This window comes from Oncorhynchus clarkii, chromosome 12, assembly GCF_045791955.1.
Source record: "Oncorhynchus clarkii lewisi isolate Uvic-CL-2024 chromosome 12, UVic_Ocla_1.0, whole genome shotgun sequence".
Classification (NCBI taxonomy): Eukaryota; Metazoa; Chordata; class Actinopteri; order Salmoniformes; family Salmonidae; genus Oncorhynchus; species Oncorhynchus clarkii.
In genome coordinates this window covers 37,600,011-37,625,101 of record NC_092158.1, presented here as the reverse complement: position 1 = coordinate 37,625,101, position 25,091 = coordinate 37,600,011, and the positions used below count along the sequence as shown (strand labels likewise).

The 25,091-nt window shown below is 43.9% G+C and overlaps 1 protein-coding gene across 5 annotated transcripts in view; it reads left to right on the top strand.

Annotated features, from left to right (window-relative positions):
* LOC139423137 (drebrin 1) overlaps positions 1 to 25,091 on the top strand; it is a 97,545-nt gene that overhangs the window by 50,298 nt on the left and 22,156 nt on the right. For all 5 annotated transcript variants that reach the window (XM_071174825.1, XM_071174826.1, XM_071174823.1 and 2 more), the window contains exons 2-3: positions 21,532 to 21,587; positions 23,958 to 24,070. In XM_071174825.1, coding sequence (XP_071030926.1) covers positions 21,532 to 21,587; positions 23,958 to 24,070 — 169 coding nt within the window. The remainder of the gene's footprint in view (positions 1 to 21,531; positions 21,588 to 23,957; positions 24,071 to 25,091) is intronic.

The following is a 25,091-nucleotide window of genomic DNA, read 5'->3' as shown; positions in this document are numbered from 1 at the left end:
AAAGAGAAAACAGATCTTCTGTTTCTTAGACAGTGATTAGGATAGATCTTTGACACACATTTCTATGTGAATTTTGTCGGGTCGCCCCAAAAAATTACATATTGCATCTTTAATATTCAGAAACCCAATGGAAAAATAAGAAGTTTGCTGCGTGCTTTACTGACCAAATTCCCCCCCCTCATTAGCTGTGGAAATTTTCATCCAGCATTTTCCCTGCCTCATCAACTGCTGGTTTGGCAGGTAGCAATTTTTCCTTCTGCTGTAGTGATTAGCATGTTAGCAATGTGGAGCGTGGGACAGCTGGAATTGTGGCTCAGAATGGGTCAGCACTGAGTTTGACCCAACCTGGCGATGGACAGGTTGGTTTAGTACACTAGGGAGTTTTCTATGACAAACCCAAGACATACAAGTACTTTGACAGAAATGAAATGGTCCAAAAAAGGGTTGAAGCATGTTGACAATTCCAGAACTGTAGCCTTCCGTCTGAATAGAACACTTGATTTGCATTTTGATCCATGACATGGAATAAGCTCTGGGGGGGGGGGAAAGGTTTAGGTTTTCTATGGAAATAGGCTATGCAAGAGTGTTTCCTAGTTTCAGTAGTAGTTGTTTCACGAAGATAAAATGGCCAGTGGCTCTCTAAAACCACTAGAAGAGTTGTATCTGTTGAGCTGTGTCCTTGAGTGTGAATTGAAAGGTTAGACATGCCTCATGAGATGTTAGACAGAAATGTCAGACAGAGACTAAAATGGGGATTTCAATCATCTCAGTGTCACATTCTTACAGAGCGGGTTCAGCAGCTCTCAGAAATGAAGAGCATGATTCACAAGAATTGTGTTCTTCTCACTTGCAAACCACAAAGCCTCAGAAGATTGGAATCTCAGAAATGGTCCTCCCACTCCCTCCTCTCCTTCCTGTCTCGCCATCTCTAGCAGTGTTAAGAGGAGACTCCTTAAAAGAGAACATTGATTTTCACATCCTCTCACCTGCAGACTACAGTAGGTAGTCTTAACTGATACCTGGCCAATATCTGCCTTGTAGAGGTGTATATGATACCGGTATTAGCTTGTGGCAGAATGTGTATAATGGAGTTTATCCTATCTATTCTTATGATTTTCACTGATGCGTTAGAGATTGGATCATTTCTAGTAAGGTATCATGTCAGATCAGTGAATTCCTTAAACAAGGAAGTAACTAACTAAGGAAGGAATGCAGGCAGTTCGGAGGTTGCATTTCTCATTTTCCTTGGGCCAGGCCCTTAGTTTGGCTAGGGTTAGGGTTCATGGCTTGGGAGGTAGGGAGCTGTACAGTAGTGATGCTCTACCTTTGAATAAACATCTCTGTACTCTGGAGTTATTTTATGTCTTGGGACAACTTTCTTACTGTGACTGGCTTAATGAAATGGATGTGACTTTATATTTAGACCAATACAAATAGGGACTTAGTCAGAGCAAAGTCAGAGCAAAGAGAGGATGTGTGTTTTACTGTTTGTGTGTGTGTGTGTGTGTGTGTGTGTGTGTGTGTGTGTGTGTGTGTGTGTGTGTGTGTGTGTGTGCTAATGTTTTAGTCTACTGCGTGTATTTTGGATCTGTCTTTTTGTGTGTGACCCCGTTCCTCAGAGCCACAGATGTCCCGGCCCTGGCTGCCCTGAGCCACTACACTCCCTAGGTGTGTCACAGGTCCAGCTTCAGCTGTGCTCCTTGCTGTTGTAGAAAATCACACGCATACCCAAACCCAACCCCCACCCTTATGCTTGTCCTAGCCCCATCTGTGCCTGCCCCTGTCTCCCACCCTGTCACTCCCTCCATCCCTTCTTCCTCCTCAACCTCTCAATCCATCACACCCTTTCTTCCTCATTGGTTCACACCCTGATTTGATATCTTAACCCCTCCTTCCCTCCACCTCTTCCTCACACATTTTTCTTCCTCTCACTGCCCCATTCTCCACCTCTCACCCATGTCTCCCTCACACCTTTTCTTCCTTCTCTCCCTCCCTCCACTCACACAACACTGACACTATGTCAGTAAAAAGTAATTATACATGATTAAGTTTCTGACTGATCACAGTTATCATAGCTGATTATCGTTGAAGGTCTCTGAGAGGTTAATTGTAGAGCTACTGCATCCCTAACAGGTGACACATGTACGGACACACACACACACACACACACACACACACACACACACACACACACACACACACACACACACACACTGTACTCATTAACATGTCACTTAATTTGTGATTTTGAGACCTTGGAACTTTAAGGTTCTAGCTGACATTTTTGTCAAAAGTGAGTTATTCACATATAATGTCTGAGGTTAGATTTGGAAAGAAAAGTACAATTTAAAAACTAGAAAGTTCTAGCCGCATAAAATAGGGTTTTCCTTTAAAAATTCAACAGATCTTAGTCGATCAAAAGCCATCGGTTCTTTCGACCAGTAGACACAATTTTAAAACGTGTATTTTTCCATATACAAACACAACCTATGTGTTTTAATGAATTCAACTATATGCATTGAGCTTGTCTGATGCTTTAAGTTCACTGTTTGATTAAATAAGACACAAATGACTAGAGGGAGCCAGAGATCTAGATTACCAGAATAAAAAAACCTTAACCTGTCCCAGACATCCTCCTCGCTTTCACAGATTCGGACGTTACTCTCCTGAAGTTGCCAGTAATGGGCTACAGGAGGAGTCAACAAACTTTCTCATGTGGAATGCCAATTTATCTTACCATTTCTACCGCTCTCCGTGCCAGTTGTGTGGACCAGTTTCATTTCATTTATAGTAACGTCTTCGTATCTCAATATAATTATCATGTGGTTAATCAAAATTCTATCCAAATCAAAATGATAGAAACCTAAAAACTAACATCCATTGCTATTGCCAACTATGTAAATAGCCTATAAAGCCAACAAATAAAAACATTGCAGCCTGCAGGTAGAAAATATACTGATAAAAATAAATATCCTATAAATCACATTGGCTACGCATGGCCGGCCTGTCTGTAACGAACTTGAAACATTGTATCAACTATTAACTTGTGTCTGGCCTGAAGTTCCTTGCAACATTGTATAAAATATTCTGGGCCCTCAGTTTCCCAGCCAGTGAGCTCGGGACCGACACAGATGTAGGCTATTTGCGCAAGGGATAAGAAGTAATCAGGTAGGCCTATTTTATGAGGTTTCCACTGGATCAGAGCATGACATTTTTTCCCTATCACGCTGAGTAGTTATCTAAAGAGCGAGCTGGAAAGATTTTTGAAATACATTGAGGAATTATTGTCATTCTCAATGGATGTAAAAACAGACTTAGTATTCTTGCTGTTTTGAGGTGAAGAAAACAACATTACTTTGAAAAGCTCCACAGCTCATTAGTCGTGGTGTGTTAAGCCGATCAGAAATACTATCGATTGCCCTAATGAGAACATGTATATGCCTACATTTGCGTGCAAGCCAGGGAGCCTATAGGCCTACTTCTATGCGTAATCAGGTGCGTGTCCTTACTCAACAGGAGCGAGCGCTCCAAACAAAAGACAATGACTTAATTGACAGCTCGTAAATGGAATGAAATGAACTAAAATGTGTTTCTCAAAAGTGTAGCATAGGTTGTGTGCTCTGCAAACAGTGTCCACTCCGACAATGAGAATGGTGACTGTAAGAGTAACATATTAAATGCATTAACAGACATTACCTTAACCAAACAAACATTGTAGATTAGAAATGATAGGAATTAACAGCAAATGTACTACTGGTGATATATATATATGTAATGGGGAATTGATAGACACTAACAATCAAACAATTCACACAGTGAAGTTATGAAACAATGAATGCGCACAAATTGGCGTGAGAGAGTGCATTCTGGAGAGACATGCAGCCACACTCCCCTTCTTGGACTGTGCCATCCTCGCGGCTTCCGCAATGGGATTAGTTCACTGAGATGGGCCTCTGCAATGAATTAGTTCACTGAGATGGGCCTCTGCAATGAATTAGTTCACTGAGATGGGCCTCTGCAATGAATTAGTTCACTGAGATGGGCCTCTGCAATGAATTAGTTCACTGAGATGGGCCTCTGCAATGAATTAGTTCACTGAGATGGGCCTCTGCAATGAATTACTTCACTGAGATGGGCCTCTGCAATTAATTACTTCACTGAGATGGGCAAGAACAGCTCAAATGAATGACATGAAGGTCAGTCAATCTGGAAAATTTTGAACGTTTCTTCAAGTGCAGTTGCAAAAACCATGAAGCTGGCTCTCATGAGGACCACCACAGGAATGGAAGACCCAGAGTTGCCTCTGCTGCAGAGGATAAATTAATTTGTTACCAGCCTCAGAAATTGCAACCCAAATAAGTGCTTCACAGAGTTCAAGTAACAGACACATCTCAACATCAATTGTTCAGAGGAGACTGCGTGAATCAGGCCTCCCTGGTCAAATTGCTGCAAAGAAACCACTACTAAAGTACACCAATAAGAAGAAGAGACTTGTTGGGTGAGAGAATGTCAAGTGTGCAAAGCTGTCACCAAAGCTGTCATCAAAGCTGTCACCAAAGCTGTCATCAAAGCTGTCACCAAAGCTGTTTAACACTTTTTGTTTGGTTACTACATGATTCCATATGTGTTGATGTCTTCACTATTATTCTACAATGTAGAAAACAGTAAACATAAAGAAAAACTCTGGAATGAGTAGGTGTATATACAGTACCAGTCAAAAGTTTGGACATGCCTACTCATGCCAGGGTTTTTCTTTATTTTGACTATTTTCTACATTGTAGAATAATAGTGAAGACATCAAAACTATGAAATAACACATGGAATCATTAGCTATTAACTTAAATGTCACATCGTTGTTCAGTGACTTTTAAATTCATCTGATCATAATACATGTCTGAATGTATTTGATCTTGGTCAAATAGAATAACACTATCATTTTATATGTTCAGATAGCTACAGTTTTCTTAACTGAACTTGTCCAGTTCAGCAGTGTCAGATTAAACCTTTGATTGATATTTCAGAGCATAAGGTTGCAATGTCTCAGGATTTTGATATTCTACACTTTAGGTACCTTTTTTTAAGGTGAGGACCTTAATGGGTTATGAAAAAATTATTTGGTACAAAACCATTCTGAAATCTGGGATGTTAAAACTTGCTCAGTATCTCAAAACAATGCTTTTTGCAGATAGAAATTATAGTCCCAAGGTCACGATTTGTGCACAGTTTAGCCCAGCCACTCTCTTCCCCAACCCACCTCTCAGTACCCATGACTATATAAGGCCATTTTCCCAGCACACTTACTCAGCACAATCTTTTGCTCACAATGCATTCCCAAACCAGATAAATAGTTTTGGCTACTCCCTACCCTGTCGTCATCTCTCTGTTCCCTCGCTCTCCATCTCAACCCCTCCTCTCCCCAAAATCTGGTAACAGATGCTGGTTAACCAAAGAGAAGGAAGTGACCTCATTGTGGCTTCATTTGAGGGGCCAGAGGGTGATATAACTCAAGTGCCCCCTGCCCTCCCTATTGAATGGGCTGCTGACAAAGGCATTGTTCTGAAGACTCCTGGCCCAGGCCTTTTCTCTCCCTCACACAATCACACACACACACACACACACACACACACACACACTCTCTTTTTTTGGCACTCACTCCCTGTTCACAGTTAAATCTTATTTCTCCCAACACAGATGCTCTAAAATGACGTCAATCTTGTCCAGTACGTGAGGCTACATGTTATTTACTGACCAACTGTACTCTCGCATGACAACAGTAACTCTTACTGTCCACACACACACACACACACACACACACACACACACACACATAACCAGGGATGGATGTGGTGGTGTTATGCAAAGAAAATGAACTCTGTTTATCTGCCTTGGGGATAATCCAGCATATTAAACTATGGGATTAAAGCCTCTACACACACCCATCCTGTTCTATTTCTGGGGAAATAAAGACACATTTGACGTTGCATAGTGCACTGAGGGGGATACCATTTGGGGGCAAAATTCAGTTAGGGAAAGGGCTGTGAAGATGAGGCCATTTTGTGAGTGACAACCTCCACATCACTGGAGGTGTGATGCATGCATGTGTAGGATTTACATGGAGAAGAAAGGGGCCAATCAGGATGATAGAGGGAGTGTTACAGTAGGGAGTGAGGCAGACGGTTCAGTCATAATGACTCCTCTGTGACCTTTAATTTGCACCACACCCCATATGACATCACTTCGCAGCACATCTCATCTGACACTCAATAAACATGTCCTCTCATCTCTATGGTATTACACTGGAGGATTTACGACTACCATTTATGCTAACTTCATGCACACATATATGCATGCACTCAAGGATGACCAAGACTTGGAAATGTATTTGTCACCCTTGACAGCAGCCCACAGTGTGGCCATCTCAGGCGACTGCTCTCAAGCCCCAAGCCCTGGGGGCAGAGAACAGCCAGAGGCTGCTTATTTCAATGCAATTGAGATTTATTACACACACACACACACACACACACACAGAAGATGAGGTGGAGCGCAGGTTGCCATGGCAACTGGGAGGCAGATGAGATGGATACTGTACATCCCGTAAAGCTACTGTACTGTGCACTTATAGTTCCCCCACACATCTTAATAATGTTTGGTCTCTGGCCCTCTATCATTGCTGAGTAGAGAGGCTGTCTTAGAGGAAGATCAAGTCTGTGTTGAAGTAAGGCTGGAGAGTTGGAGAGAGATGGGATTTTGGGGGGGGTGGGGGGAAATGGTGTTTTGGAGACCTAGTTTTTGTTGAGTCATGTAACTTTAAGGACCCCCCCCCCCATCTCTTTCTTCCAGGTCAGGGTGAAGTGGCTCGTCTGATTTTTGTATGTGGGGTCTTTGCATTTGGGTGTTCCTCGGCGTCCTTACAGGCCTAGTTCTTGTCTTTGTCACCATGTGGACCTGCTCAAGCATAGCGATAGCGTGGCAGACTGGGCATCGTCGTGGCAACAGAACATTGAGACAATAACAATGTGGGGCCTTCCAGTGAGCGTGCCCAGAACCCTCCCTGCTACATGACACACGAGTGCACACACTCCACATCTGGCAGTGGGCTGGACAGTAATATGCACGCGCGCACACACACACACACACACACACACACAGAGGACACTAGTCCACCGGATCATTCTGTAATTGGGCCAAATTACCCAAGACGAGGCTGAGAGTCAGAGACCATATTTAGGACTACTGCACTCAGTGCTCTACAACAGCAGGGCAGCTTTTAACACATGAACTATAGCCAGTGGTTATCCTTCTTCTTAGTGAAGTCCTTCCAGAGGAGTCGATGACTAAGTGATTTCATTAGGTGATGAAGAAGAGCTGTATCAGTGATATTCTGTTATTATGGATCTATCTGTATTGACCAAGGCCCAGTTTCCCCGTAGCGATGGAACTTAGGCTTAGGAGTGCTTTAACGAAGCATCTTTCCTACGACTGCCGCCGATGTCACATACGTTTTCCAAAATACCACGCAGAGAGAATGTTCGCTAAGTGCGTCTTTGAGGCATGTCGATACTGATAGGATCGAGGAGAACCACTGCTCTCGGGTCAGTGTTCTCCACTTCCGGTATCAAACTTAACATTACAAGCATTCCACAATACTGACGACGGATCAGCTCCTAGAGAGATATCACCAATGGCTACAAAATTTGTATATTTAATATTGAGGCGGCTTATTGTAATGCTAACCCTATAATAATGCACTAAATCAAGATTTGGCACATCATTGCGCACATGTTACACATTAAATATATTGAGGCAAAAATGACAAATTTAAAGACGGCAGCAGACAAATAGCTAAATACAACTCAATTGAATTAACAGGAAATTGATTTCCATATTATTCAAATATATAGGTCTATGCAGCCTATACTGTATATATATTTTGGTACAGGTATCTCGGGTTTTAATTTGAAGCATCTTTATATCCGTCGCTTGTAATGCAAAGAAATGGGCAGCTTTGTCTTTGTCGTCACTGTCACAATTCTCCTGAAGCTGTGACAGAAAGACAGATAAACGTCTTGATTTTGTGTTTCGTGGCGATCTTCTGTGTATAAAGTGACGAGGAATGACCAAAGCGTCTAATGATGCTGTTCTACGATTGGTGTAAGGGAGCCGTTCAATAGCGAGAGTTTTCAAGAGCAACTTGAGTAACTTTGGTTTTGGGAAACAGCTTGGAGATTTAACTCTGCTCCTACAGAGAGTCTAACGAATAACATGGCCTTAAGATGCTTTTGGCAAACAGGGCCCTGATCAGAAGGGGGATTTTCTAAGAGCATGCTTTTAGTAAACCGAGAGAGGCTAAGGCAGCTGGATCTTTTGAAGTGGTGTGTCCATCCGTTCCACAGCCTCTTGGCTCCCAGCACACACACACACACACACACACACCCCTGACACACACCCCAACCACCAACATCCTACCTCCGGGCGGTGAAGTGCTGTTGCCAAGGTAACGGCAGGGATGCCGTTGGTTGTCATGGTGATGCACCATGGGGAGTAGACTGGGGCAAGGTTTTTCCTGCTCTACAAGAAAATGATGTTGGTAGAAGGGGAGAGAGAAAAAGAACCCAATATACTTGAGTATTGTCTGAGTTTTATTTGTGTACACGTGCATGTATGTTTTGGAAGTGGTTGTGCTTGGGTGTATCAATGTTATAACAGTATGTGATGTATACTGTTCATTTTTGTGTGAACAGAGCCCTTAGATAGTATGCCACTATTGTACAGTTCACTCACATAGCATATTTGCATTAGTGTGTGTGTGTGATTGATTTCTGTTTTGGCCTCTGCTGTATAGAATAGAGTGAGGGGCTTTTCCCATCATGGATCATGGGCTCTACCGCTCTCTCCTTCGCTTACTCCTTTCTCTTTATTTGTCTCTTTCTCTCTCTCTCTCCCTTTTCTCCTCTCTCCTTCTTCCTCTCCTCCCTGTCTGTCTGTAGGATCAGCAGTAAGTGGATGTTTTGAATCATTCATATAGTAATTTGATGGCTTGGGGCCAGGACAGGGGAAAACTGGGTTTTGTCTTCAACTCCTACATCACGAAAGGGTTTGGCTTTGGAATGGGATGTTATGTGTTGTAGAGTAGGTCATCATCACATGGATGAATGACTGGAAGAGTCATGGAGTACAGATAAAGAAGAAAGACTGGTTATTTTGCTTTATAGTGAAAAGATTGTAGAATAACACTAGCATATAGTCCCTGACTGGCACTTTGGGAAAGGTCTTTGTCATCCTGGACAGCAGCCCATGTGTGAGGCCACTGCTCACAAGCCCTGGGGGCAGAAAACAGCCAGGGGATACTCATTTCAATGCTATTTAGATGCATCACAGACACACACACAGTTTAAGTTGGAGGTTTACATACACTTAGGTTGGAGTCATTTAAAACTAGTTTTTCAACCACTCCACAAATTTCTTGTTAACAAACTATAGTTTTGGCATGTTGGTTAGGACTAGATGTCACAAGTCATTTTTCCAACAAATGTTTAGATAGATTATTTCACTTATAATTCACTGTATCACAATTCCAGTGGGTCAGAAGTTTACATACACTAAGTTGACGGTGCCTTTAAACAGCTTGGAAAATTCCAGAAAATTATGTCATGGCTTTCGAAGCTTCTCATAGGCTAATTGACATAATTTGAGTCAATTGGAGGTGTACCTATGGATGTATTTCAAGGCCTACCTTCAAACTCTTTGCTTGACATCATGGGAAAATCAAAATAAATCAGCCAAGACCTCCACAAGTGGTAGACCTCCACAAGTTTGGTTCATCGTTGGGAGCAATTTCCAAATGCCTGAAGGTACCACGTTCATCTTTACAAACAAAGTATAAACACCATGGGATCACGCAGCCATCATACCGCTCAGGAAGGAGACTCGTTCTGTCTCCTAGAGATGAACGTACTTTGGTGCGAAAAGTGCAAATCAATCCCAGAACAATAGCAAAGGACCTTGTGAAGATGCAGGAGGAAACGGGTACAAAAGTATCTATATCCACATTAAAACGAGTCCTATATCGACATAACCTGAAAGGCCGCTCAGCAAGGAAGAAGCCACTGCTCCAAAACCGCCATAAAAAAGCCAGACTACGGTTTGCAACTGCACATGGGGACATAGATAGTACTTTTTGTCCTCTGGTCTGATGAAACAAAAATAGAACTGTTTGGCCATATTGACCATCATTATGTTTGGAGGAAAAAGGGGGAAGCTTGCAAGCCAAAGAACACCATCCAAACCGTGAAGCATTGGGGTGGCAGCATCATGTTGTGGGGATGCTTTTCTGCAGGAAGGACTGGTGCACTTCACAAAATAGATGGCATCATGAATAAGGAAAATTATGGATATATTGAAGCAACATCTCAAGACATCAGTCAAAGTTAAAGCTTGGTCCAAATGGGTCTTCCAAATGGACAATGACCCCAAGCATTCTTCAAAGTTGTGGCAAAATGGCTTAAGGACAAAGTCAAGGTATTGGAGAGGCCATCACAAAGCCCTGACCTCAATCATATAGGAAATTTGTATGCAGAACTGAAGACGCAAGGAGGCCTTCAAACATTACTCAGTTACACCAGCACTGTCACGAGGAATGGGCCAAAATTCACCCAATTTATTGTGGGAAGCTTGTGAAAGGCTACCCGAAACGTTTGACACAAGTTAAACAATTTAAAGGATATATATATATATATATATACACACACACACACACACACACACACACACACACACACACACACACACACACACACACACACACACACACACTGCAGGGTGCAGAAGATAGTCAGGAGCTCTGCAGGGGAGAGGTGATTTGGAGAAAGATAAAGAGGGGCATAACTGAGAGAAATGGATTAGTATAAAAAGGAGGAGTACACAGGCTGAGAATAGAATATAGCTTGAGGTCTGATTAGTACCGCGTTGGTTTTACCTGACTTCACTACTGGTTCTATCTGGCTGTACTCCACACTATGGAGCCATAACAGAGAAATCTGTTCCATGAGACACGGAGAGAGGGATGATATCACCAGGTTTCTCAGCTCAATTTACTCATCACGATACACACAATCTCTCTCTCGGTCACTCTCGGTCGCACTCTTTCGATCGCTCTCGCTCGTGCACTCTCTAGGTAGCTCGCGCACACTCTTTGCTCAGGCCAAAGGGCACAGGTCAGGTCTTAACTGTTAGCTTAATTAGCTACACCTGCATGCATACAGGTACCTGCCAAAATAATGGAAACACTTGAGTAAATGAGGGATACAAAGTATATTGAAAGCAGGTGCTTCCACACAGGTGTGGTTTCTGAGTTAATTAATCAATTAACATCCCATCATGCTTAGGGTCATGTATAAAAATGCTGGGCAGGCGATTATTCTGACTACCATGGCTATGAGCTCATAGGAAGACAATGCCTCATCCGCAGGACACGAGTGATCACTGAATGCCTTGAATAGCATGGAAATGATCTAAACCGTATGCCATGGCCGTCTCTGTCACTAGATCTCAACCCAATTGAACATTTATGGGGGATTCTGGAGCGGCGCCTGGGACAGCGTTTTCCATCACCATCAACAAAACACCAAATTATGGAATTTCTCGTGGAAGAATGGTGTGTGTGTGTGTGTGTGTGTGTGTGTGTGCGTGCGCATCTGTGTTTGGGTGGGTGTGTGTCCTCTAACACCCCCTTGGGGACACCAGGAAGCTCTCCTCCCTAATAACACTAACACTTGCCCTAATGCCACCGCACTACCTCAGGAAGATTACATATACATTTAATGAGCCCCCCCCAGAAACACACTCACTTTGATTGACAGGTGGTGCCCCTGGTTATTACTTTTGCGTGCGTGTCCACCCTTGTGTATGCAGACATTAGAGCAGCTCTCAACATACAAAACCTTTTATTAAAGCAAGATGTGGCATCTGCGTTGGGTTCGTTTAGGAAATGTTGGATTGCCGGCTCTGCTTCCTGGAAGGGTAGAGCTTTGTCACGGAAAACCGCCCTGATTAGACACGGTGACCCTCCGAGAGCCAATCGGATTAGTTGTTTGTGCTGGAGCGTGCGGCGGCATGATCATCGATGACATGGTTCTGGAATGAGTTCCAGGGGGTTCTAATGAAAACTATTGGACTGCTGACAGCCTAGTTGGTCTGTCTTCCTCGTCTCCACTGATATTCTTCCCTCACTCATCTCTCTCTCCCTCCATCGACAGCACTATAAACAGAGAGGAGACTGTGTTGAGGTCTAATTGGGCTGTACTGCGGGACCCCCCCCTCCCCTCCCCCGAGAGACAGTATAGGAGGCCTCTATCACCTTTTCTCTCACCCCCTTTCCCCTTCTTCCCATGCATCCACTCACATACTAACGCTTCCAACACACCGACAGTGTCGTTGCGCAAAATGGTACGCAGCATCATCTGGATGCAAAAGTTCAACATTCACCTTCTGCTACCATTTTTGTCAGGCCGTCTACGCATACAGTTTGATGTATACATTCGATATAGCCAACGTATGCACCGAACGCACTGCAACTGCCTATGCAACACAATGCTGCAAGGCAAACGCAGCGTTTTCATTGGAAATGAATGTAATGTACCAAAATGCAATGACGGTATCGGATTGTTCAAAGCTTTACACCCTCTCACCCTCCCCCTCTCTCCCCTTTCTTCTACATCTCCTGTCCCCCATCCCCCCCTCCCCCTCTCTCCCCTTTCTTCTACATCTCCTGTCCCCCATCCCCCCCTCCCTCCTCTGTACCCTTCCCCACCTCTCTCTCTCTGCTCCTGAGCGGTAGCCACATGCCTACTGTTTGCTGTGCAGCCTCTCTCTCTCTCTCTCCAGGCCCAGTGAAGGCTCTCTCTCTCTCCAGGCCCAGTGAAGGCTCTCTCTCTCTCCAGGCCCAGTGAAGGCTCTCTCTCTCTCCAGGCCCAGTGAAGGCTCTCTCTCTCCAGGCCCAGTGAAGGCTCCACAGAGCAGAGCTGTTTCTAGGTCACGCCAGTCTTTTATGGATAATAAAAAGGAGTCTGCTTTAAAGGGAATTATTTATAGTGCTACAAGCGAACCGCTCTAGCTCACACATTCTCTCTCAACCTTACATTCTTTACCTCAATTTCTTTCTTTCATTCTCTCTCTCCATCTCCTCCTCTCTCATACCCTATCTGTCTCATTCATTCTCTCTGTCTCTTCCTCCCTCTCTCTCCCCCTTTCTCAAATTGTCTCGTTCTCTCCGTTGTCCCCCTGCCTCTTGGTCCCCTCTCCGCTCATTGGGCTGGTTGGCTCTCAGACTGGAGATGAACTAATGGTGGACCTTGTGTGGTCTGAGCAGTACTGGTGGGCAGTAGGCTGGGGTGAGGAGAAGAGGATGGGGAGGGCTAGATTAGCCAGAGAGAGGCCTGTTCAGGGATAGCTGCTCTGCTATAGCTGCCTTCTGTGGATGGAAATGGATAGAAAGTCTGGTAGGAAATCCAAAGCAGTGTTCACATTGGCAGTTTGAGGTGACTCAAATCCAATTCCTTTGCATATCTGAATCGAATCTGTTATTTTTCCTGCAGCCTGAACAGACAAAAAAGAACAAGCCACAGTCAGATACAAATCTGATTCCTGGCCATGTGACTTGTCTGAACGGTCAAATCTGATTTATTTGTTCAAGTGGTTTTTAGACTGTAATTTGGTATATCTTGTTGCTCGCTAACTACTCTGACAGTTTGACAAGAACATGTGTTGGGTAACTAAGTAGCTTGTTGTTAATTGTTTACAAACAAATTGGTGAATTTGCTAGAAAGCTAAACAGCTACCTAGCTAGATAGGTGAGTGCTGTGGTTAACCAAAAAGGGCTAGTTTTGGAACATCTTTTAGGCTTAAAGTGCTCTTACACCATTATTTTGAACATTCTAAGCAACTTGGAAACATGCCTTGCTCAAGGGCGCATCAACTGATTTTTCTCTGGGATTTAAACCAGCGACCTTTTGGTTACTGGCCCAACGCTCCTAACCACTAGGCTACCTGCCACCCAGGTAGGTAGCCACCTTAGCTTGCTTCATCACGTCTGAGTGATAGGAAGCACGAGCACCACCACCAATCAGCTTACACCGCTGCATGCACACCCATCATTTCTATGACAACTAGCAAATGACTGCTGTCTCAACACACATCCGATTAGGTCACTTGTAACTTGATGTTTGGGCAGTCAGTAGTCCAAAACGGAAAGAAAGAAAGAAAGAGAAAACTGATTTGAGCATTAAGGCCTGCATTGTGAGCAAGGCTTAGTAAAGGCTGGCTTGGAGGGATTGGAATGAGGTTGTTTGGGATTTCAACTCATTGACATGCATGGATGAAGGTGTCACCATGAATAGACCAAGTAGAGAGGGGGAGAGAGACACCAGAGACTTCGACATCTTGCATGGACATTTAGCACATACCTCAGGAATCCAGCATGTTATAAGTGATCCTAAAACAGGCTTTAATAATGTAAGGGAAAAGTGCAGGGGGAGGAGATTTAAATGGATTTTTAATCATGATTCAGCAGGGAAAAAACAAAGGGAAAGTGGAGTTCAGCGTTCAGTCAAAAGTAACACCAGGCTGACTGCTTAACACCAGGCTGACTGCTTAACACCAGGCTGACTGCTTAACACCAGGCTGACTGCTTAACACCAGGCTGACTGCTTAACACCAGGCTGACTGCTTAACACCAGGCTGACTGCTTAACACCAGGCTGACTGCTTAACACTATAAACCTTCATGTTAGGAATGTGTTCTTAATGTTTTGTGCACTGTGTATGTTGGAAGATGTATGTGACTGTGCAGGTTATAATAAACAAATGCATCTTCTTGAGACTATATTTACAAGGATTTACCACACTATTCATGGCAATTCATCATCTCCAATGCAGGTAATTCTAGTCTTGATCTTGAACCAGGAACAGGACTCCAATCTACAAGGAATACTGTCCCAAGTCCTTACATGGCCATGACTGACACTGGAATAGGATTATTATAACCAAGAATGTGACTTCAATATCCCTCCTTGCATTTTACTGTAATGGCTTTCAGGAGATACAGATTCCATCTCATTTACTTAATGACTTATTAAGAATGATCTGATTTATGGCACTGAAGTGATTCTGATGATTGCTATTGTACAGTAATATTAAGGAGTGCTTTATCAGGATCAATAGTATGTGTGTTTATAATTTCCATAATGGATCATTTTTGGTTGTGTGTGTGTGACAGTAAGAGGATTATAAACAAGTTTAATTAATGACTGGGAATACTGTCTCTCTTCCGTCTGCATAATAGTCGGACCATTTCATACCATTATTTTAGTAATGACACACACACACTTAGCAAGGGGTAAAGGAAGGTGAGTGGGATTACTGTATGCCAGCAAGGCAGCAACAGACAGACATCCTACATTTCCAGATTAATCTGGTCGACCTTCCTCTCCTGTACTGTCCTGTACGGTCTGTTTAGCCAGCCATGAGGCTGAAGGACTTGCTCCATCCCTCTCTGTCTCTACTTCCATCCCCCTCTGTCTTCATCCCTCTCTGTCTCTACTTCCATCCCCCTCTGTCTTCATCCCTCTGTCTCTACTTCCATCCCCCTCTCTCTTCATCCCTCTCTCTCTACTTCCATCCCCCTCTGTCTTCATCCTTCTCTGTCTCTACTTCCATCCCCCTCTGTCTTCATCCCTCTCTGTCTCTACTTCCATCCCCCTCTGTCTTCATCCCTCTCTGTCTCTACTTCCATCCCCCTCTGTCTTCATCCCTCTCTGTCTCTACTTCCATCCCCCTCTGTCTTCATCCCTCTCTGTCTCTACTTCCATCCCCCTCTGTCTTCATCCCTCTCCCTCCCTCCGTCTCCAACCATTTAGGTCTGGTAGCCCTCAGTGGTCCTGTCTCAGACTATGGCTGTCCTCTCTGCAGGGTTCTCTCTCGCTCTCTGCTCTTCTCTTGTTCCCTTTCTCTTCCTTCGCTCCTCTTTAATCTCTCTCTCTCTCTCTCTCTCGCTCGCTCGCTCGCTCTCTATTTCTCTCTCTCTCTCTCGCTCGCTCTCTATTTCTCTCTCTCTCGCTCGCTCTCTATTTCTCTCTCTCTCGAGGCTCTCTCTTGGCATGTGTTGGCGAGCTCCACACAGCCTTTCTCTGTGACAGCCATCCTCTCTCTTGGGTGATGGAGTGAGGTGGCTGCCAGCCACAATTAGTAAATCAAATCTCATTTTATTGGTCACATGCGCTGCGTGTAGACTTTACCATGAAATTCTTACTTACGAGCCCATTCCCAACAATGCAGATTTAAAAAGTAAGAAAAAGATTAGCAAAAAAGGTAGGAAATAGTAATGCAATATAGATTATATATACAAAAGTATGTGGACACCCCTTCAAATGAATGGATTCGGCTATTTCTGCCACACCCGTTGCTGACAGGTGTATACAATCGAGCACACAGTCATGCAATCTTCATAGAAAAGCATTGGCGGTAGAATGGCCCGTACTGACGAACTCATTGACATTCAATGTGTCACTGTCATAGGATTCCACCTCTCCAACATGTCTTTTCGTCAACTGTAAGTCCTGTTATTGGGAACTGGAAACGTCTAGGATCAACAACGACTCAGCCGCTTAACAGAACAAGCTCACAGAATGGGACCGCAGAGTGCTGTAGCTCGTAAGAATAGTCTGTCCTTGGTTGCAACACTCACTACCGAGTTCCAAAATTCCTCTGGAAGCACAAAAACTGTTTGTCGGGAGCTCCATGAAAAGGGTTTTGATGGCCGAGCAGCCACACACAAGCCTAAGATCACCATGCGCGATGCCAAAAGTCAGCTGGAGTGGTGTAAAGCTCGCTGCCATTGGACTCTGGAGAAGTGGAAACTCGTTCTCTGGAATGATTAATCATGTTTCACCATCTGGCAGTCCGACGGACTAATCTGGGTTTGGCGGATGCCAGGAGAACGCTACCTGCCCAAATGTAAAGTGCCAACTGTAAAGTTTGGTGGAGGAGAAATAATGGTCTGGGGCTGTTTTTCATGGTTTGGGCTAGTCCCCTTAGTTCCAGTGAAGGGAAATCTTAATTCTACAGAATACAATTCTAGACGATTCTGTACTTCCAACTATGTGGCAACAGTTTGGGGAAGGCCCTTTCCTGTTTCAGCATGACAATGCCCCTGTGCACAAAGCAAGGTCCATACAGAAATGGTTTGTTGAGATCGGTGTAGATGAACTTGATTGGCTTGCACAGAGCCCTGACCTCAACCCTATCGAACACCTTAGGAATGAATTAGAACACCTACAGCGAGCCAAGCCTAATTGCCCAACATCAGTACCCAACCTCACTAATTTTGTGGCTGATTGGAAGCAAATCCCTGCAGCAATGTTCCAACATCTAGTGGAAAGCCTTCCCAGAAGAGTGGAGGCTGTTATAGCTGCAAATGGGGACCAACTCTATTTTAATGCCCATGATTTTGGAATGAGATGTTCCACATACCTTTTATCATGTAGTGTACAAGGAGTACCGGTACCTTGTCAGTGCACGGGTAAAGGTTAGTTGAGGTAATATGTAAACTCAGCAAAAAAATAAACGTCCCTTTTTCAGGACCCCGTCTTTCAAAGATAATTCATAAAAATCCAAATAACTCCACAGATCTTCATTGTACAGGGTTTAAACACCATTCCCCATGCTTGTTCAATGAACCATAAACAATTAATGAACATGCACCTGTGGAACGGTCGTTACGACACTAACAGCTTACAGACGGTAGGCAATTAAGGTCACAGTTATGAAAACTTAGGGCACTAAAGAGACCTTTCTACAGACTCTGAAAAACACCAAAAGAAAGATGCCCAGGGTCCCTGCTCATCTGTGTGAATGTGCTTTAGGCATGCTGCAAGGAGGAATGAGGACTGCAGATGTGGCCAGAGCAATAAATTGCAATGCCCGTACTGTGAGACGCCTAAGACAGCGCTACAGGGAGACGGGACAGACAGCTGATCGTCCTCGCAGTGGCAGACCACGTGTAACAATACCTGCACAGGATTGGTACATCTGAACATCACACCTGCGGGACAGATACAGGATGGCAACAACAACTGCCTGAGTTACACCAGGAAGGCACAATCCCTCCATCAGTACTCAGACTGTCAGCAATAGGCTGAGAGAGGCTGGACTGAGGGTTTGTAGGCCTGTTGTATGGCAAGTCCTTACCAGACATCACCAGCAACAACGTTGCCTATGGGCACAAACCCACCATCGCTGGACCAGACAGGACTGGCAAAAAGTGCTCTTCACTGACGAGTCGCGGTTTTGTCTCACCAGGGATGATGGTTGGATTCGCGTTTATCGTCGAAGGAATGAGCATTACACCGAGGCCTGTACTCTGGAGCGGGATCAATTTGAAGGTGGAGGGTCCGTCATGGTCTGGGGGCGATGTGTCACAGCATCATCGGACTGAGCTTGTTGTCATTGCAGGCAATCTCAACGCTCTGCTTTTCAGGGAAGACATCCTCCTCCCTCATGTGGTACCCTTCCTGCAGGCTCATTCTGATATGACCCTCCAGCATGACAATGCCACCAGCCATTCTGCTCGTTGTGTGCGTGATTTTCTACAAGACAGGAATGTCAGTGTTCTGCCATGGCCAGCAAAGAGCCCTGATCTCAATCCCATTGAGGACATTCCTTTTTTTTGCTGAGTTCACATGTAGGTAGGGTTAAAAGTGACTAGGCAATCGGGATGTATATAATAAACTAGCAGCACCGTGTGAAAGTGCGTGTGTGTGTAGCATCAACTTCGAATGTGTTGTGAGCGTGTGTTAGTGTGGGTAGAGTCCAGTGAGTGTGCATAGTCAGTGCAAAAAAACATCAACACAATAATAATAAGAATAGGGCTCAATGTAAATAGTTTGGTTAGCCATTTTGATGAACTGTTCAGCGTTCTCATGGCTTGGGGGTAGAAGCTATTCAGGAGCCTTTTGGTCTCAGTCTTGGTACTGCTTGCTGTGCGGTAGTACAGAGAACAGTCTATGACTTGGGTGGCTGGAGTCTGACAATTTTTAGGGCCTTCCTCTAATACCGCCTTGTATAGAGGTCCTGGATGGCAGGGAGTTCGGCCCCAGTGATGTACTGGGCCATACGCACTACCCTCTGTAGCACCTTGCGGTCGGATCTCAAGCAGTTACCATACCAGGCGGTGATGCAGCCGGTCAAGATGCTCAGTGGTGCAGCTGTAGAACATTTTGAGGATCTGGGGACCAATGCCAAATATTTTCAGCCTCCTGAGGGGGTGGAGGAGTTGTCGTGCTCTCTTCACGACTGTGTTGGTGTGTTTGGACCATGATGGGTCCTTAGTGATGTGGACGGTGAGGAACTTGAAGCTCTCGAGCCGCTCCACTACAGCCACGTCGATGTGAATGGGGGGTGTGTTCGGACCCTCCGTTTCCTGTAGTCCGCGATCAGCTCCATTGTCTTGCCCACGTTGAGGGAGAATTTGTTGTTTCCCTCAACGTTCCTGTAGTAGAGAGATTACCCACAAATCAAAGTATTAGACAGTGAAGACACAGCCAGTATCTGAGGAGTCTGTGCAGAGTTTGTGGTATTAGTCTCACCTCATGGCTCTATTCAGAGAATTAATTCAATGGCTCTATCTCCTCTCAGGGAATGGGAACAATAATCCCGGCAGTTTAGCTGGAGTGTATGTCTATCTACTGCCATAAAAGCAGCAGTGTGAATTGATTCTCTTTCTAAATCTAGTTAATCACTCCAGGCTTTAACCTCCTACGTAACATAGTAAAACGCGGATGCCGGTCTCTCTCCTCTCCACTTCTCGGAGCTAACAGCACCTGCGACCAGGTGTGAAGAGTTCCACCTCGTGCCCTAGCCCTGTTCTTCCCTTGGCTCATGTAGTTACAGATTAGGATTCAGAAAACTTTCATGTCCTCAGATGCAATAAAATATATATATATATTTTTTTTAAATCACAAAAAATAGCAAAGAATGTTTACAAGCAAGTAGGTTGGGTAAGTGCAATTTCATAATAACAATGTCAAAACAGGCTGCATTGCAAGTTCTGAAGTGCAATTACTCCAACATTTTGTTAAGTTGCAGAATTGCATTTGGAATAAATGAGTACGTGGCTCTATTTTTTTCTCTCTCTAGGTAGTCTGTACCTGTGGCCTGAGGGAAGGAGCTGGAATTTGGGGTGGAATGGGTGGGAAGAGTCTACCACTATTTTATTCGCCTTCTGGAGGGCTCTGCCTAGGTAGAGAGATGACCGTTCTTGTTGCTGCCCATGATTTTTCCTGACCTAAGTCCTGACTATCTTGCCCAACCTATTTTTCTGTGCGACCTTGATAACTAGCAGGTCAAGCAGTAGGACAAAATGCTCTCAATTAATGATTTATAAAAGAGAACCATGATGGTTAGGTCAACATTAAAAAAGTGATTTATAAAAGAGAACCATGATGGTTAGGTCAACATTAAAAAAGTGATTTATAAAAGAGAACCATGATGGTTAGGTCAACATTAAAAAAGTGATTTATAAAAGAGAACCATGATGGTTAGGTCAACATTAAAAAAGTGATTTATAAAAGTGTACCATGATGCTTCGGTCAACATTAAAAAAGTGATTTATAAAAGTGAACCATGATGCTTCGGTCAACTTTAAAAAAGTGCAGTAGGAAATGGTCTCTGTTGGCCTTCCTTAAAATGATCATCAGTACACTGATCCCAGGACAGCTTGTTGTGAATTACTAGCCTAAGGTATTTGTACTTCTCCACTATTTCAATGGGCTCACCTTTTATCAGTGATGGTGTGTGCATGGTAGACTTCCTTCGAAAGTCAATCACCACGTCCTTTTGTTTTTTGTGTTATTTTTCGAGTTTTAGATTTAGTCATAATTTAGAGCCGGTCCTTGCTCGTCTCATCCCCTTTGAGGAGACTGACCAAATCAGTGTCGTCAGCATATTTGATCAGGTGGCACCCTGGGAACTGGCTCCAGTGTTTCAGGACACAACCACTTGTGTTATCAGTTCCCAAGCTCTTTCATGCTCCAGTGCTTTTGAACAGTGGATGTACGACTTCCTCATTGATGACAAGTGCGCTCTTGGTTGCCATGACGTCCTCCTCCAGACAGGATGGGGGAGCGGGGCCGCCCCTTGCTTCAAAGCGGGTGAAGAACTAGTTTAGTTCATTGGCTGTAGAGAGCAGCACCCTCTCGTCCGGGCAGGGTTCGAGATGTTGCCTCCCTTTTAAAGGTGGCGTTTGTCATATTCTTAATGCCCAGCCAGGCAGACCAAGAGTCTCCCTGTGATAGTGTCTGGCATCTCTCCTTTTTTTAAATCTCTTTGTTCATCTCTCTGTACATCCTTTCTTATGAGTTACGGCAGTATGAATGTGAAATATAAACATACTGGAGCAAGCGCTGGTCAAAAAGAGTATATGGCTGGGATGTTTTGATGGTTTCTATGTCTGACGGTCTTCCTCTCTGTTTCCCTCCTGCAGGGCCTTGTACACATATGAGGACAATAGCAATGATTTGACACTGGCATCATCAGGAGGTAAGCTAAATCTACCATATATTCGTCCATCCATCCTTCTACACTCTTAAATGTGATGTTTCATTGTTTATTTGATTAACGTTTTACATTGGTGGGAATTGACCTGTATGTTTAGTAGGGCTGGGATGATACTAGAAACGCGATACTTGTTAGTATCGTGGAATGGAAACAGAACATGAAGCAGATTTAAGTTCTTTAGGAAACCAGCCCTAATGTTTGAAACATCATTATATTGTCATCCAGTCACATTGATTTATTTTCCAATGTATAGCACACACTATTTTACATACAGCATGTTTTTAAAGGGATACTTCGGGATTTTGTCAATGTGGCTATTTATCTACTTTCCCAGAGTCAGATGCACTCGTGGATACCATTTTTATGTCTGTGTCCAGTATGAAGGAAGTTAGAGGTGGTTTTGTGAGTAAATGCTAACTAGCGTTGCGCAATTACTGCTAGCAGATACCCATAGAGCCAGAGGAGCGCATATTAATCCTGTGGTAGAATTCATTGTGGTCAAAGGAACGAGTCACAGCAGGTCACATGTACAAGTCACTCAGAAAAATAATGACTCTTGGAAAAAAAGTTGTTCAAAAATAACAAATTGTTTGCGAACTGCACATCACTACCAGCAGCTTGTTCTCTTGCCAAAATGTCTAGCTAAGTTATAAAATACAATCTCAGTGTTAGGCTTTCCCAATTCAGAGAAACAGATCGTCATTTTGGTGCTCATAGAAAGGACTCATGGTTGCATTCAGCTGCGTGTTCCATGGTGAAATTTCTTCACAATAGACAAACAGGCTCCTTCTGTTCAAAACAACCCAGGGTATGATGCCATGTCATCTTGTAACTGTACATCAAACATAGTGATCATAAACCTTGATACTGTATATGATAGGAGTTTTATGACATCGAAATGTGAAGTGCACATTTGGAATCGCTATTGTCTGGCTTGCTTGTGTGACATTAAAGCGGTATTTATTATAATCCTCATCTTTCAAAATACATCGAGTCCCCTTAATTTACAGCATTTCCCTCACTCGGACAACACAAATATGGCAAAAGTTGCCCAATTAGGGGGAGGGATGGGGCAACTTACTGTCGTGTGCGGTGCTTAAGTTCAGAACACCTGTGATTCACAACCCATACGGTGCTGTAAAGCACACAGCCTGAGATCTGACATCATGGGGTGGCAGGTAGCCTAATGGTTAGAGCGTTGGACTAGTAACCAGAAGGTTGCAAGATCGAATCCCCGAGCTGACAACATAATTTGTTCTCAACTGACTAGCCTAGTTAAATAAAACAATTTAGGCAATTATCAGTACCCAAATCTGCCTTTATCAACCCGAGTACGGGTGTAAAGTTTCCTATTGGGTTGGGGAAAGAGCCTGGAGGGGAAATGTGGCAGTAGCTTTGTGGCCTCCATTGAAAGTGACAGCCATTGTTTTTGGTGTTAAGATGATAACTATTCCATTAGGAATGCCATAATCATTATTTCATTAGTTAGTTATTATGACTGTTAATGAAAGTGTTCCATATCTCAGATACACAGAACAGTACCCGGTGCTGAGCTCTCACTGCTCTGTTTATTATGTTTGGGAGAGATGCTGATAGGCTGGCCTTGTCTTCTTAGATCTACTGTTATGGAGGCTTCTAACAACGTGTGCACACACACAGAGTTGATTTATTGCCATGTTTGAGGAGAGGCAGACCATCAGTCATCCTATTGGTGTACAGTAGGTGGAGTGGGCGGGCTGGACCAGTGAGGCCTCACTCTGATTTGACAGATAGGCTTTGGGGTAGGTTTGAGTGTGTGATGCTGTTGGTGGCAGCTCTGTTTACTTGCATAAGAGTAGTCAGGTGTGAGTGTGACAAATGCCACACATCATGACCCTGTGAAAGACAAAGTCAGCTGCCTCGCCATCGCAATACCTTCACCATAGATGAGATTTTAATATTTCAACAGTGCATTGCTACAGTTGACTGGAGATTGTCTATTCTCAGTGGACTTAAGCCTGCCATACTTCCAAACTGCAGCTCTCCTCAGTGTAAGTCATGGAGGACATGCATCTGCCAGAACTATCACTATCAAGCTATTAAATGATTCCATTGGATGGTAACAGTGAGGATCATATAGGGCAGAGAGCTGCCTCTGCCTGGAGCAGTATAACACTGTAGTCTGAGGCACTGGGGAACATAATGTGGAGGGCAGAGACTGGGTTAGAGGGTAACACAGGTCAGCCTGGAGAGTGGTATTGGTGAGATTTTTGTGGAAATCCTGCACCTCCATTTCATTTTTTTTCTCCTATTCCTCCCTTCCTACTATTCCTCCCTCCTCTACCCCCTCTTCCACTGCCTCCCCCCCTCTAGCTGGAGGTCTACCGGAGATCACAGTGACCTTCGACAATGGCAGGGTCATGTACGGCTTCTGCAGCCTGAAGGAGCCCACGGCCTCACTGCCGCGCTACGTCCTCATCAACTGGGTGAGTCGTGTGTGTGTGTGTGTGTGTGTGTGTGTGTGTGTGTGTGTGTGTGTGTGTGTGTGTGTGTGTGTGTGTGTGTGTGTGTGTGTGTGTGTGTGTGTGTGTGTGTGTGTGTGTGTGTGTGTGTGTGTGTGTGTGTGTGTGTGTCAATAAATCAAAATAAGAACACGAGAAATTAAGCATACTATATATGGGGTCGGTCAGTTCCAGTACCATGTTTACAATGTGCAGGGATACTGGAGTGATAGAGGTAGATATGTATACAGGTAGGTGACTAGGCATCAGGATATATGATACACAGAGTAGCATTATAGTTTTGGTCAGTACATGTCTATAAATATGTGTATACAGTACCAGTCAAAACTTTGGACACCTACACATTTTTTTTTATTTTAACTGTTTTCAACATTGTAGAATAATAGTGAAGACATCAAAACTATGAAATAACACATATGGAATCATGTAGTGACCAAAAAAGTGTTAAACAAATCCAAATATAATTTATATTTGAGATTCTTCAAAGTAGCCACCCTTTTCCTTGACAGCTTTGCACACTCTTGGAATTCTCTCAACCAGCTTCATGAGGTAGTCACCTGGAATGCATTTCAATTAACAGGTGTGCATTGTTAAAAGTTAATTTGTGGAATTTCTTTCCTTAATGCGTTTGAGCCAATCAGTTGTGTTGTGACAAGGTAGGGGTGGTATACAGAAGATAGCCCTATTTGGTAAAATACCATATTATGGCAAAAACAGCTCAAATAAGCAAATAGAAACAACAGTCCATTAATTTAAGACATGAAGGTCAGTCAATTTGGAACATTCCAAGAACTTTGAAAATCTATTCAAGTGCAGTCGCAAAAACCATCAAGCGCCATGATGAAACTGTCTCTCATGAGGACCGCAGCAGGAAAGGAAGTCCCAGAGTTAACTCTGCTGCATACGATGAATTCATTAGAATTACCACCAGCAGAAATTGCAGCTTCACAGAGTTCAAGTAACTGACCCATCTCAACGTCAACTG